Below are 15933 nucleotides of genomic sequence, written 5' to 3'. Positions count from 1 at the left end.
CAGATGCTCACAATTTTTGAAACAATTTTTTTGTTTTGGCTCTGTACTCCAGCACATTGTGTATTTACCGTACATCCATACAGTGATCGATGTGGGATCCAGTTTTTATACACAGTCCCTTCGGGGACCAGAAATAATTGGACAAATGAGCATAGTCTTCTTAAAAAATGTGTTATATTTAATACAAATCCTTTACAATCAATGACTGCCTGAGATCTCTGACCCATAGACATCACAAGATGCTGCGCGTCTTCCCTGATGATGCTCTACCAGGCCTGTACCGCAGCAATCTTCAGTATCTGTCAGTCTTGTCTTCAGAAATGTAAAAGTATATTCGATTGGATTCAGGTTTGGTGACTGACATGCCCAGTCAAGAACATTGCAATTTCTGGCCTTGAAAAACTATGCCCTGCTGCAAGCTGAAGTGCTGTCCAATGTCCAGGGGCAGCCATACATGCCAAACCCTAGAGGTGGTTTTTGAGTTTTTGGATCATGAAAAGTTCATTGCATTTTTCCCTTCCCATCACTTCCCATCAGGTAGAGGTTAATACTCATCTTCCTTAAGAGTTTGCTTCAGAGTTCAGTTTGTTTATTTGGTTATCAGGTTGCTTGTGAGGAAAACTGTTACCTGGCCGTTCTGTTCTTGAAACCTACCAGTGGTTTGTATCCTGCAGTGAGCCAACAGAGATTACGATGGTGCAATCTCTTCATTTTCATTTTAGTCATCTACCTACATCCTGGAGAGTGTTACTGATCTGTTAACAAGATTGAAACAGTTTGGGTTTTTCTTCACAACTGAAAGCATTCCTTGGTAATTCACTACAATTCTGTGGTTTACCAGGTTGTTTTCTATAGCTGAGCTCACCAGTGTGTTCTTGCTTCTTAGCAACGTACAAATCAAAACTATTAAGTGTTTTGGCCATGTCTCTGATCTATTTATTATTTTATTTATGCATTTTTCATTATTAATATATGTGTTATATAATTTTTCAACCTTATGATGTCCTGGTTTACAGGCATTGACACATCTTTCATTTCCATGTTGACAGACAACAGCAACAGACTCCAAATGCAAATTCTATGCCGAGATTCAACCCTAGACCTTTTTTTCGCTTTCTTGTGCATGAGCTAACAATGCAACAACACAGGGCAGGCCAAAAAACTGCTGAGCTGCCAATTGCCCAATAACCTTTGCTCCCCTAAAATGGGAGTGCTATGCATAAAAACAATGCAATTCCCACATGGTTCATCTGATATGGATGTACATTGACACTTTTATCCAAAGCGATTTACAAAGCAGGGGCCAATTCTCCCTGAAGCAATACAGGTTTAAGGGCCTTGCTCAAGGGCCCACAACTGCACGGATCTTATTGCCACTAGTCTACAGGCTGGCCACATTGCGTGCGTGCCTGTGCGCGCGCGCGCGCATCTCACCTGCTGCCTCTGCGTTTCCTGCAGCTGCCTGAGCTCCTCCTGCAGCCGCTCACATTCGGCCTTGAGCTCCTCTTCCCGCTGACAGGCCCCCTGGGCCTCGTGCCGGGCCCCCTCCAGCTCCGCCTCCAGCCGCTGCAGCTTCAGGTCGGACAGGGCGTCGAGGCTGCGTGAACTCTGCAGGGTCAGCGCCGGGCAGTCCAACACTGCGGCCAAAACTATCTATTAGTCAGTCTTCCATATTCATCTCTGATTCAGTTTCTTGAGTTTCAGACATTACATTACGTACATAAGGGCCTTGCTCAAGCGCCCAACAGCTGCGCTGCTCTTACTGTGGCTATACTGGGGCTGGAACCAGCAACCTTCAATGTCCCAGTCAAGCATCTTAGCCAATAGGCTATATGCAGCCTTCTCTGACATAATCGGAGGGAAAAAATGGAGTCATAATTACAGCTTCACACAAGACCTGTATTCTCTGAAAAGATAATATATCCAGATTGCTATTCATTTCCCTCATGAAAAAACATTATGTGTTCTCAAGCATTTAAAAAAGTAATTCATATTATATAGTGTTTGCTGATATGACAGATCTTTATAGCATCCTGGGGATACGAAATCTGTGAATCTACCAATGTTGAGGGCAAACAACAAATAAAAGGATCTGGAGTTTTTTAGCATTGGACCCATGACTGGGTGCTGTGTTGGAAGAAGACCATTGCAACCATTCCCAGAGTTCAATTAAATTATCAACTGTATCAGGTCAATTCTGTCCAAAAACCCAATGCTTTTATGCCCAAATTTAGCTACAAATGGTTCTCTCAGCAAGACAATAATCCCAAGCATACCTCAGAATCAACCAAGTAATGGTTATTTGATCACAAAATTCTCTTAATCATCAGACTTGAAACCAATGAAAATGACATGAAGATGTCCATCTTAAAATGCAGACCAAAGGATATGAAGAATCTTTGTATGGAAGAATGGTCCCCCAATGTGCACACTAATCTCATAAAACACTATTAGCTGTGCTGTATCCTTGTGAATGGAGGATGTACAAAGTAATGAAAACAGGGGTGTAAATATTCAAATATTTTGGAAACTTATATTGGAACGTATTTTGGAAATGTATAATTTGAGAAAATAATTATTTTGGAGGTTAGTGTTAGAGGTTAGGGGCCTGTGCAAAGACATTCTTGTTTTTTTTAAATGTGCATGATGCCACTCTTGAATTGATGAATTAAGTCTGAGCCTGAACGGTGACATTGAGCACTGAACATGGATAATACCAAATAATCATAATATACAGTACAGTAATTAGTTGGAGTGAAAATCAGAAACATCTCTGGGAGCAGGACTGCCTGTCTGAGACGCTTGTTGCATAGCATCCTTGATACAACAATATTGTATGGCATACTGTAAATAAATGGCAACCAACCCTGTTCCTGGAGATCTACCATCCTGTAGGTTTTCACTCCAACCCTAGCTCATTACATTACATTACATTTTTGGCATTTGGCAGACGGTCTTATCCAGAGCGACGTACAGTTGATTAGACTAAGCAGGAGACAATCCTCTCCTGGAGCAATGCAGGGTTAAGGGCCTTGCTCAAGGGCCCAACGGCTGTGTGGATCTTATAGTGGCTACACCGGGATTAGAGCCGCCGACCTTGCGTGTCCCAGTCTTTTACTTTAACCACTACGCTACAGGCCGCCCTATTCAACTCACATTCAGCTCACATTCAACAGCAAGAGATCTTAAGTTGCTAATTAGTATAGAGTAAAATGGGCCAAATTAGGGTTGAAATGACAACCTAGAGGATGGTACAGTAGATCTCCAGAAACAAGGTTGGTTACCACCGCTGTATACAATTGGGTGCATTAGAATAAAACTATTTTAAGGAGGATGAAATATATGATTGCATTTCTGCTGTGTCACAGGATGACCCCAGAAATCACAGAATAGAGGGATGGCATGTGTCCTCTGGGTTGGGTCCAGGGCTGTCCCTGTGCCCCTGTTTGTGCCAGCTTTTCCGTCTTGTGGACGTCAGGGGAATGCATTCGTACCCAACTGTGAGTGGCAACTGGCATGTTGGCTGCATTTGTTTGTTTGTAGAAAAACAACTCTTCCTGCAACAGAACAGGAGGACCCTAGCAGACCTCTGGTGTGGTATTGTTTTTCAGGGGTATTCCCAGTTCCATCATGAACGCTGTATGGCTGGCAGCCTGACACCATTCTGAAACAGTGAGTTCCATTTTCTTGGATTTGGTCTACATTTTGCCTAACTTTAACTGACAAATAAAAGTGTTTCTCTTTTTCCTCACAAACGCAGACTGAAGCTTATTTTGGTGATGGCTGAACAAGGCACTTTTGACTTTCGAAGTAAAGGCAAAATTCTGAATAAATTCAGGCCATTTTCTTCTGAGCAGCCTGAAGGAGGTCAAACAAAATTGCTGTTATTCTGTTACATGAATTTGCTCTGAGAGTGAAATAATTTGAGAGCATTCTGCCCTTTCCTTAAAAATATGCGTAATGTTTGTGAGTTTGTGAATTACCTCTCTCATGCACTACCTACAATTCAGTGGTGTGTAACAAGGACTGGCACAAGACCAGTTGTTATATCTCATGTAAAATAAATATAACAAGCAAGGAGCCAAGCTGTATAACTAAACAGCAGTATGCTGTCCGGGAACAAATTCCTAATTCACCGTTGGGTCATAGGGAACTTCAAAAGATCAGGCCTGGTCAAGGGATAAAAAACGGAGAGAACTGTGTGTGTGCCTGTGTGTGTGGGTGTGTGTGTGTCTGTTTCAACAGGGGTGGCCTTGCAGACCTACTGTAAGATCCCAAACTTGACAACAGACCTGGCTTTTTACTTTTTGGTTTGAATTGGAAGTTAGCATTTAAGTCCTGCACCTTGGTCTGGCGTTGTACTTTTCATCACTGGTCTGTTGGAATGTTTTGCCGTCAGATTTCTTGAGCATTTTGGCAGGAAACAAGCTGGTGTTTGATATGGTCATCCATTAATTTATTTTGTGACTGTTGTCTGTGTCTGTAACCTTCATTGCTTTAAGGTAGATGAACAAGGTCTGTAGATTAGACGTGCATATATTGTGTAACTAAATAAATCTATTGATTTTCACCTGGTTGCAAGTTGTGCACTTTGATAAAGGCTGATTCAACAGGTTGCTCTGCCTATCACTGAATTTGGTCATTGATAATTGATCATTGATGATTCATATCTTTGACAATAACTACCAAATTAAATCAAATAAACATATTTTACATGTTGGTTAAGTGAGATGTTTTAACTGTTGACACACTTGTGTTCAGTATTGCTGGACATTTAAACGAGGGTGTTGACGGTTAAAACTTCTGGACAGACAAGGATAGGGATATCAGAAAGGAGGGGCGGGGGAAATCAGGAGGGAGGACTAAGGTAGAGTTTGAAAAGGTGGGTTTTGAGTCTGCGTCGAAATAGGGGGAGGGATTCTGCTGTCCTGACAGTGGTAGGCCAGTCATTCCACCACTGAGGAACCAGAATGGAAAACAGGCGTGAACGTGCAGCTCGACCGCCAGGTGCACGTAGAGAGGGAACCATAAGGCGACCAGAGTGATCAAGGATTGTATCTAAGGTGGGGCAGTCCCCTTAGCAGCCTGAAATTCCAACACTAGGGCCTTGAAATGGATGTGTGCAGCAATAGGAAGCCAGTGGAGGCCAATGAGAAGCGGGGTGACATGAGCCGACCTGGGCTGACTGGTGATCAGGCGGGCTGCAGCATTCTGGACCAGCTGGAGGGGCTTGATGGCACATGCTGGGAGACCGGCTAAGAGGGAGTTGCAGTAATCCAGGCGGGAAATGACGAGCGCCTGGACTAGGAGCTGGGTGGCTTTCTCCGTCAGGAGATGACGGATATGGCGTATATTATACAGAAAGAACCTGCAGGTTCTGGCAGTGGAGGACACTTGTGGAGCCAGGGTGAGGCAGTTATCAAGAGTCACCCCAAGATTCTTTGCCGTACGGGAGGAGGAAACTACAAAGTCCTCAACAGTCAGTGAGAGGTCGATTGACGGAGAGGACTTAGCAGGGATGTCGAGAAGCTCAGTTTTGGCAAGGTTGAGCTTCAGGTGGTGGGAAGTCATCCACGCAGAGATATCAGCCAAGCAGGCAGAGATCTGTGTGGTGACTTGGGTGTCGGGGGGGAAGGAAATGAAGAGTTGGGTGTCATCAGCGTGAGAATGATAAGAAAAGCCATGGGAAGAGATAACAGAACCAAGAGACATGGTGTATAGCGAGAAGAGGAGAGGCCCAAGAACTGAGCCCTGCGGGACTCCAGTTTGTAGGGGGTGAGGGTCAGAGACTGAGCCCCTCCAAGTCACCTGGTAGGAGCGACCAGAGAGGTAGGAGGAAAACCAAGTGAGTGCAGACCCTGTGACACCCATCCCAGACAGCAATGAGAGCAGAATCTCATGGTTGACTGTATCGAAGGCGGCCGACAGGTCGAGGAAGATGAGGACAGAGGAGAGGGATTTGGCTTTAGCAGAGTGGAGTGCCGCAGTGACCGCGAGCAGGGCGGTCTCAGTGGAGTGGCCACTCTTGAAGCCAGACTGGTTGGGGTCATGGAGATTGTTCTGGAGAAGATAAGTGGACAGTTGGGAGCAGACCGCCCGTTCCAGAGTTTTAGCGAGAAAGGGAAGAAGAGATACAGGCTGGTAGTTGTAGTGTCAGCAAATGTGTGGGCTTCACGACTGAGATTTGCACAAAAAGACAACCTTGGTCCTGTTTGTATTGTGGAAGCTCAAAAGCTGGGGATTGCCACAACACCAGAAACACCAGAAAATCGTATAAATCCAATCAACATATGGCATTTTATAGTACAAACCATATTAGCGCTTGGAATACTAAGTGAAACTGAAATGGTACTCCTTAGATTGTTTTTTTTTCATTCTTTAATTTGGAGCAAACATTTCATTGGGAAAATCCTGTTTTAGTGGGTCTAATTACTGGTTATATTACCTCTGAGGCATCTATTGCGGTACATTAGTTCACTTAAAGCTGCTTAATGATGCGTTACAACAAAGCAAAACATGCCTTTAATTCAGACACACACAAAGTAACAAAGTAAAAGAATGCAAATAATGAGAGTTACTAACTTTAGGAGAATTCTTAAAAATGTCTGTCTGTCTGAAGCCAATACATTGAAACTGCACACAAATTGCCTATGGCCACAATGCAATTGAGCTGAAAGCTCCACCACTGCACCTTGGTTTGTGTTAAGTTGAGTTTTAACAGGCACTTATTGAGGCCTGTTGAGTTGATAAGTGCTACCACCTGGTGGTCACCTTCTGTAACAGCTGCAACATCCTCAAGGGTGATCTTTTCATCAGTACTGTGTCACAGGCTAACAAGTGTTTGCGATACAGTTAGCAGTGTGCCACTTCCTCCAAATGGTGTGGAAAAGAGGTCAAGCCAGTGGATTTCAACACATGACACAGATAGCAACTATGTCCCTGGTGTTGTACACTAAGAGGCACTTGAACTGTTTCAGTAAAAACTAAAACTGTACAAACCAGCTATTTAAAGAGGGAGAAATGAAAGTCACCTGAGATTAGGATATGCAGTCCATAATGTGCTTACACGTTTTAAGAAATCCAGCCACCCATTCTGTTCCCTTTTTCCAGAGGAGGCTTGAATTAGAGGATAAGCTTAGCACTTGGTTTTTAATTTTATTTTTTCCTGTGATTTTCTTTACCCTTACTCTGGACAGAGATGAACACCCACACATGGATTTAAACCACCTGGCAAAAGCTGAAAAACGCTAAGATGACACAGAGGCCACTTCTTTGAGGCCTTTCAGTCCTGACTAGGGATCAGCAAGAGCGAAACCAGTTGCTGTTGAACAGACGATGCATCATCTGGCCTTCAAACTAAGAGATGTGGGCATGATAAGAGCGTCTGCTAAATGACAATAATAATGTTTATTCTTTGAGAGTATTTGATACTTTCCAATACGCCAGACAAGCTCAGAAAGCATAGAAAACTATTTGCATCCAAAACAATTACACATTTGACCCAGGTTTGATTTGACAGTCTGTTAACACTAGATTTGAACTCATTCTTGAGACCCAGACAGACAGAGACACACATACAGACTGGAGAATGTTGTGAGGAAGCTAGTTTGCACTAGTAAACTCACTATGGGAGACTTCTGGGCTGGCATGAAGCTGCAGATACTGCATGTCCTTGCTGTGGAGTTGCGTGTTCAGCTTCTGCAGGGAGCTGTCCCTCTGCCGCAGTGCCGTCTCTAAGTTACGGATCCGCTCCATGTGCTTCTCCGCCAGTGTGGTCTGACAGTGAATATCCATGTCATGTTACAGTCATAGACAGAGAAAAGTCACATCGATTCCATTGGAGGATTATAGTACATTTATGGCTCTTAACATGTTAGCTCTATGTTGTTGTCTTCTGAGCCCTAATGCACCAATCTCAATTTTCTTGGCCAGTGGAGTCCAAAAGTCTGAGACCACATTGAAAATCTGGGACTTATTTTTCCGTGTAATCGTGGAAATAAACAGAAAGTTTTAGAATTTTTAAAATTTGAAGTTGAAATTGAAGTTACTACAAAGCTATGCAAGAACAACTTGCAGACCAAAGAGCAAAGAGTGCCGCACAATCCACAGTCACCCCATTGACCATTTATGGGGTCACTTGAAGACAGACAAAAGCTATGCATTCCCTAATGTCACAGGATGGTCTTTGGAATATTGTCAAATGATGCAGGGATAACATGGATCATCAAGTTTTGAACAAATTTGTGGAGTCAAGTCTACAGTTCACATTGCTGTTGCTATGGTTTTTAATAAGCTGCAGGAGGTCTCCCAGGAGAGGGCGCTAACACTCACCATCTTGTCAAGGTCCCTCTGGAGGTTACTCTTCTCCATATGGATCTTCTCATAGGCCTGGATCACATCCTCTAATTGCTCCTCACGTTCCTTACTCTTCTGGAGCTGAGAAAGTAGTTTTTATTAAGTACACGTGCATACAGTTTGTTAATGCTAATATCTAATCAGCCAAACAGGTGGCAGCAACTCAATTCATAAAAGTATGTAAACATGGTCAAGAGGTTCAGTGTCAAGGCGGGGGGGACAGAGGAACCAAAAGCAGACAGGGGTGTAGAAAAAATTTTTACACCCCAGATTTAATAGCAAGTGGATAATCAAAAATAGGTAGAATTAAAAAACCGGGAGGTCAGTCCAAATAAGGCAGAAGTACAGATATCCACAAAAACCAAAGAAAAGTCCAGAGAAGCAGGCAGGAGTGATACATGAGAATTCAGGAAACAAAAATCAACAAGACAGAATGCCACAAGGGCAAGGGCTCAGGAAACTAGGGCTCAGGAATAAATGGGGGCTAGAACAGGGGTAAGGGAGTAAAAGGGCTCGGGACTCAAAAAAGCAGGATATGACAAACTAGCAAGGTGCAACTGAAAAGGACAGGTATAAATACACAGGCAAATGAGACAAACTAGGCAGGGCATGGGAGTGAGGGCGGTCTAACAAATAAACATCAGGTGAGACACATGAAAGGGTAATAATACAATAACAAGGGGGAAACGAAAATGTGGACTGGATTCACAAAGACACATGTAATACAAACTGCTCTGGACTAGGGAGTAGATAATTGCACAGAATCAGGAGATGTAGTGATAAAGAGAGACATGTGTGAACACTTCGCTGAAACTAAGCAAGTAATCAGTGATAGAATAGGGAGGCGGAGTTACAGAACAGAATTGAAACTGGAGATGCGTTAGTAAGTTAGTTACGTGATTAAATTACAAATACCCAAAACTAGTGAACGCAGAAGGAGGCCAACGGAGAATGGCCAGACTGGTTTGAGCTGACACAAAGGCTATGGTAAATAAGATAAACATTCTGCACAATTGTAGTGAGCAGAAAATCATCTCAGAATGCATAACATGTCGAACCTTGAGGCAGATGGGTTAGGGTTAGGGTTAACAGCAGAAGACCACGTTGGGTTCCATTTCTGTCAGCCGAGAACAGAAAGCTAAGGCTGCAGTGGGCACAGGCTCACCAAAACTAGATAGTTGAAGACTGGAAAAATGTATCCTGGCATACAGATAGTAGGGTCAGAATTTGGCGTGAATCCATGGACCAAACCTGTCTTTGGGCCCGTTAATGCCAATCAATCATAACTTGAATGAGCATATTGTTGCTGAGTATGTGCATCCCTTCATGATCACAATGTACCCATCTTCTAATGGCTACTTCCAGCATGATAAATTACCATAAAAAAAATAATAATAATAAAACACACAAAGCAAATTTGTCTCAAACTGGTTTCTTGAACATGAAAATAACTTTAATGTTCTTCAGTGGCCTTCCCAGTCACTGGATCTGAATCCAGTAGAACACCTTTGGGATGTGGTAGAATGGGAGATTCGCAGCATCATGTCAACATGGAATAGAATCTCAAAGGAATGTTTTCAACATCTTGTAGAATCCATGCCACAAAGAATTGAGGGAGGTTTGAGAGCAAAGGGAGGCCCTACCCAGTATTAGTATAGTGTTCCTAATAAAGTGCTCAGTGAGCGTAGTTGCAAGCTCCCGAATAATCGGTTTAAAAACAAACCCGATTTAAGGATTTAGAATACAGGAATCACACTCAATAGAAATGAAAGATGGGCATCCTTCAGCAACCAGCTGCTGACATATTACCTATAGTTTCCAAAATGAGATCAACAAGTTGCTTGCTTGATCCCATCCCCACAACCCTTTGCAAGTAATGCTCCACCCAGCTTTCTCTACCTTCATTGCACTTTTAATTAATAAGTCTCTTCAGTCTGGAGTAGTACCACAGCTCTTAAAATCTGCTGCCGTCACTCCCCTCCTGAAAAAACCCACCCTTAATCCAGATCATTTTTAGTTCAGTTATCCATGACTAAGGGAATAACTATAGCCTTATCTCCAATCTCCCACTTCTTTCAAAATAATAGAGAAGGTTACAGCCCACCAACTTCACTCCCATCTGTCCTCAAACCACCTTTATGAGGTTTTTTTTCCAGTTTGGTTTCAGATCAAGCCACAGCACTGAAACTGCCATAGTCAGAGTGACAAATGATATCCTAATGTCTGTCGATTCCAGATCCCCCAGTGTTCTCTTGGATCTTCTTCTCTGCCGACAAAAGGACCATACTGGCATTAATTGCATTGTCTTGAGATGGTTTAAGTCCTGCCTTACAAAAGGAATCCAGCATATTTCCATTGGCAGTGCAAAATCTGACTTCTCTCCTGTCACAAGTGGTGGCCCACAAAGCTCAGTGCTGGGCCCAATCCTTTTTCAAATGTGTATGCTCCCCCAATAGTCATAAAATTAACTTCCATTCTTAAGCCGATGATAGTCAGGTTTATATCAAAACTAAACGTGACCCTCCAGCTCAACGGAAGCAAGACTGAACCCCTACTTATTGGCACACCACATCAACCAAAACACCATCCCATAATCACCCCCACCATTGATGGCTATATCATTTCTCCATCCAGCTCTGTCACAAACCTCGGTGTTGTTTTTGACTCATCATTAACATTCCATACACATATCAGCTTGGTCTGAAAACAGCCCTTCTTTCATCTAAAGCAATCTAAACAATCTTCCGCACCCCAAACTTGAGAAACTTGTTCATGCTCTCATTTAATGCAATATTTGGTGGGCTTCCTGCAAAGTCAGTCTAGAGCAGGGGTGTCAAACTCCTGTCCTGGAGGGCTGCAGTGTCTGCTGGTCTTTGGTGTGTTTCAGCACGAGAGATACATTTCAAAGTCTTTCAGTGGCTAAAGAGTCCACACACCTTGTTCTCAAGGCCATAATTGGCTGCTGATTGAAAGGGAACCACAAACACCAACAGACACTGCGGCCCTCCAGGACTGGAGTTTGACACCCCTGGTCTAGAGGCTGCAGGTTAGCCAAAACAGTGCAGCCAGAGTTATCACCAGAACCAGGAAGTTTGATCATATCCAACAGCCTTTTGGCAGTGCCCAGGCCATGGCTCCATACTGTGGGTGATCAAGCTTTTAGCTCCATTGCACCACTCCTGTGGAACAATCTGCCCAATCACCTACATCCAACCTATTTTTATCAGTGTGCTTATCCAAGTTAATTAATTGCATGACACAGATTAGTGTATTTTAACTGTCAATTTACATTACTGCACAGTTTTGTACTTCTGTAAAGCACTTTGAGCTCATCACTGAATTATTAAAAGCACCATATAAATAAACTGTATTAGTATTATTAAAACATGATGGGTCAACTGCAGTGTGCTTAGCTGGAAGTTTCAACCTCTAGACCATAGATCAGCATTTCAACTGGAATAGCTAAATCTTAGTCCACAGCTTTATCTGTTATCTGCGGTTTAAACTCTAAGCACACTGCAATTCAGCCAATGATAATATCGGAAATAACATCAGAAGAAATTTACTGTGCTATTACTAGACTTAAAGCTAGTAAGTCCCCGGGCTTGTGGGTTCACGTCAAAATGGTACAAAATTCTGAAAGAGCCCATATTACCGATATTACTCCAGTGTCTTGCAGACAGACAGTTGTACCGGTCATTCAAAAAAAGAGAAAAGCCAAATTAGAGTGGGCAAACCTCAGACCAAAAAATGTACTAAACAAAGATTATAAATTGTTTACCTCCTCATACAGTAGTGTGCAAAAATGTGATCAAAAAGCCTTTTAAAATTCATATCTAAGTGAACAGAAGTGAACCTGACCTCTATATGGTATAACATTAATTAGATAAGGGATAGGTCCAGTCCATTGTCTCTATTGGTCAGTTTCAGCCGTGCCAATATCCCTGATATACACACAGCTAAATAGAATGTACACACATCGTTTAATATTACTCTGTGTTTGTAGATCATCGTTATCTACTTTGTAACCGAAATCAACGTATCGTTATCAGTATCTCACCGCTAGTAGCCTACCAAAATAAAACGAAATGAGTGATTTTAAATTGTCCTTTGGCCTTATTGGGGATTTGGAAAGGAGTAGGAACGGAAAAAAATGAAAAAAGGCAACATCCTTGGATCAAAACATCAGCAAGACCACCAAACCCCGGCAAAGCAAATGATGACTCATAACAACACTATGAGTTATTTAAATAACTGAATGTTATATGGCAGTGTCCAGATAAACATCTACAACAAAGACAAATTACTTGTGTGTCAGTGTCATCAGGTGTAATGTAACTAGCAAGCTAGCTAGCTAAAGTTAGTGCAGTGGGGATACATTATTGCAATAGCATTGCTTAGCTAATGTTAGTGCAGTGGGGATAAAGTAGTAGCTAAATTTAATACCATAGCTTAGTTCCTGGAGTGGGGATACATTATTGCTAGCTAACATTGGCAATACCGTTGCTTAGCTAGTGCACTGTAGATACATAACTAATGCCCAATACGTTCTCCAGCTTTGTTATCACTGTTCTTGACATGTTAATGACAATATGATTGTTCTGAATGCAATAAGGGGAACGTTACAATGCAAAGTTCTACATGGAGTTAATTTTGTTAGAACGTCTAGTCTGTGATCATATTGCAAATAGGCAATTGCCCCATCTCATAATAATAAAATATACCAATTGCATAGCTACCGACAGGCAACAAATTCTTTTATCCTTAGAGCACAGTACTAATGCAATGTATATGAGCTCATAAATATTCTTCAAGAAACCATAGGCTGCCCGATCAGTAACGACATAGGTTAATGACAGCAACAAAGGATGTAGGGTAATATGTTGTTAATGTGTAATTGTAATATGTTGTAATATGTTGTTGATGTTTAATAATAATCATCATTATATCAACATTGAGTCAGGATATGATCACTTTTCTTAACTTCAACTTCATATTGACCTCCATGACCGACATTCATTAGCTGTCTGACTGACATCAATATGTTTGTTGGCACAATAGTAAAATTAATCGAAAAAGGATTGACATTTCAATGTAGAAAGCTGTTCAAAAGATTCTAACGTGATGTCAATCCTTTTTCGATTAATTTGACTATTGTGCCAACAAATGAATGTCGGTCGTGGAGGTCAATATGAAGTTGATTGGCAGAGAAGAAATGCATTTTTTTTGTTCTTGGTAAGTTGATGAGTACAAAATGATCTGTTAAGAAAAGTGATCATATCCTGACTCAATGTCGATCAGCCTTGTAGACATGCAGGTCGACAAATTCTTTGGGGGGGTATGCCCAGAACTGAGAGGGGCGTAATTTCACAGGGAGAAAATAGTTAGAGAGAACTAGAGGAGAGCTGAAGGGGTGCTATCCCAGCAGAGGGAAAGGCTTCCAGAAGGTCACAGAAAGAAAAACCCGGATCAACAGTGAGTTATGACTCAAGCACAGTTAGTGAAACGTCACTTGAATGCTCTGCCAACACTGCGGTCTTGGCAAAAACTGTTTGGTTGGGAACTATCGGGACCTGACATGGACGCGATGTACAGTGGAAAGTGGGGGAAGAAGGAATAACAAAGGAGAGTCTCAAGAGGGAGAACCAAAAGAGAAGGAGTGAACAACAGAACACAAGCGAAATAACAGAAGGACAAAGTAGGGATGAGTAGGAGAGAAACAGATGACGAAGTGTGATGACAGCACGTAATGCGTGAACAGAGTAGGCTGATATGCAGCCATGGTAACATTGCAATCAATAAGACGTGGAAAGAATCACAACGGCATGACTAAGAGAAGCAGCGGCAGGTTGGTTAGGAGTAAGCGTAGGGATTTGTTACCATATTGTAACACATTGCGCAATATGGCAGATCACTCACATTAAGAAATCCTCTAGATCTTGGACATAAAGGTAATGCTTTGACTGGTCAATGCTTGCAGTCACTGTGTCACTGATTTGAAGTGAAAAGTTCTATTTGGTGCTGCTCTTGGCAACCGCAGACACTTTATTTATGTTTCATGATATTTTGCTCAACAAATTTCCTGCTGTCTCTCTGTGTACCTACCTGTATCTCTTAAGGCCAGTTTATAGTCCAGCGGCAGTGTTGCTCAACTGAAATCACAGAACATTCATGAAAGTTCTATTGTGCCCTACGTGGACTGTGGTCGTTGCCCTCAGAAAAAAGTATAAATGCACTCTAGTCACCCAGAGTATAAATCAAATGTCGCTGCGACTATAAACTGGCCTTTGCTGTTTGAGCTCAGCTTTGGCATGAGGATCTTCTACTGAATATCTTTGCCTCAGTCTTACGCTGCCCTCTTTCTGTCAATCGCTCCCCTATTCCTTTACCTTGCATGCCCTTTTCTTGTCCTCGATCCTCATTCAACCTCGCCTCAATTCCCTTTCACTGTTCTCCCCCCCACTCTCCCTCCCTCGCTCCCTCCCCCTCACCTCGTGCGTCAATGTGTTAACTCTCTGCTGCAGGCTGTCATTCTCTGACTGCAGCAGGGCCGTCTCCTTGGGCTCAAAGGAGCAGTAGGAGTTCCTGTCCTCTCCAAATTCACTGATCATGGGGAACTGTGGGAAAAGGAGAACAGGGGTTTGAGAAGACAGAGTCTTGGCTAGGCCACTGGACAGACTGAAAATAGTCTAGACAGATTGCCCACCTTCGTAATCGCATACAGTACCATCTTATCTCATTCAATAAACAAGACCAATTTTTCACTAGATTACAGCCTCACAGCTTCTGGGTTTTATGCCCATGAGTAAATTACTGGCTAATTATGCAGATACTCAATACACAACTCAGGAAGAATAAAAGCCAGCCTGCCAAAAGTGATGAGTGACACTAATAAAGGCTATGAACATATTTCTGGATCCGCTTTTCAATTTGGCTTGAGTCATCAAAGTATAGCGCATAGAATTTGCCTATTACAGCTGCATTTCAGAATTTCAGGTATAGTTTCATATGAGACACACACACAGTGGGCTCCATTAACAAAACGCTTTTAATTCTTTTTATTTATGCTCTTATTAAAAGCTCCTAAGAAAATCCAATTAAGTAAATATGCAGGCCTTAGATTTTGTGCGTATCCTAGTTGTACCAAAGGATGAATGCCAGTTGTTTGTAAACTGAATGTACGTGCCTGTGCATGTTGATTTGTATAAGGAATCACCCTTGCAATTCCATAAAAGGCATGCCATTCATGACCTTGGAATTATGAGGTCCTATCTGCATTCTGATGCTTTTGAGATATTGAGTTTCAAAGATACTAAAGTGAATGGGCTCCAAGCAGATACAAGCTTTTACATTTAGCATTTATTCATACTTCTAAACAGTATTTTTGTGTAAAACATCACACATATATTTAGTGCCCTATAAACAGCGTATTTATGACACAATCTCATTTTAGTCACAAATGTCTTGATTCTAAGATCTCAATATACAGGGTCATGTGCAAAAATCAGCCATTCATTGAAATCCGCCAATATGTGCACCTCATATAGAGAATGTGGTCCCTAAATATGCTTATGATTA

At 42.2% G+C, this 15933-nt stretch overlaps 1 protein-coding gene across 1 annotated transcript in view; it reads right to left on the bottom strand.

Annotated features, from left to right (window-relative positions):
- Positions 1-15933, bottom strand: part of tbkbp1 (TBK1 binding protein 1) — a 98692-nt gene that overhangs the window by 25717 nt on the left and 57042 nt on the right. The window contains exons 3-6 of the mRNA XM_061232264.1: positions 14847-14972; positions 8332-8436; positions 7626-7776; positions 1435-1637 (exon numbers count right to left, since the gene is read on the bottom strand). Coding sequence (XP_061088248.1) covers positions 1435-1637; positions 7626-7776; positions 8332-8436; positions 14847-14972 — 585 coding nt within the window. The remainder of the gene's footprint in view (positions 1-1434; positions 1638-7625; positions 7777-8331; positions 8437-14846; positions 14973-15933) is intronic.

The sequence above is a fragment of the Conger conger genome, chromosome 2, assembly GCF_963514075.1.
Source record: "Conger conger chromosome 2, fConCon1.1, whole genome shotgun sequence".
NCBI lineage: Eukaryota > Metazoa > Chordata > Actinopteri > Anguilliformes > Congridae > Conger > Conger conger.
The sequence above is the reverse complement of the archived record's forward strand: the minus strand, read 5'-3'. Positions and strand labels throughout refer to the sequence as shown.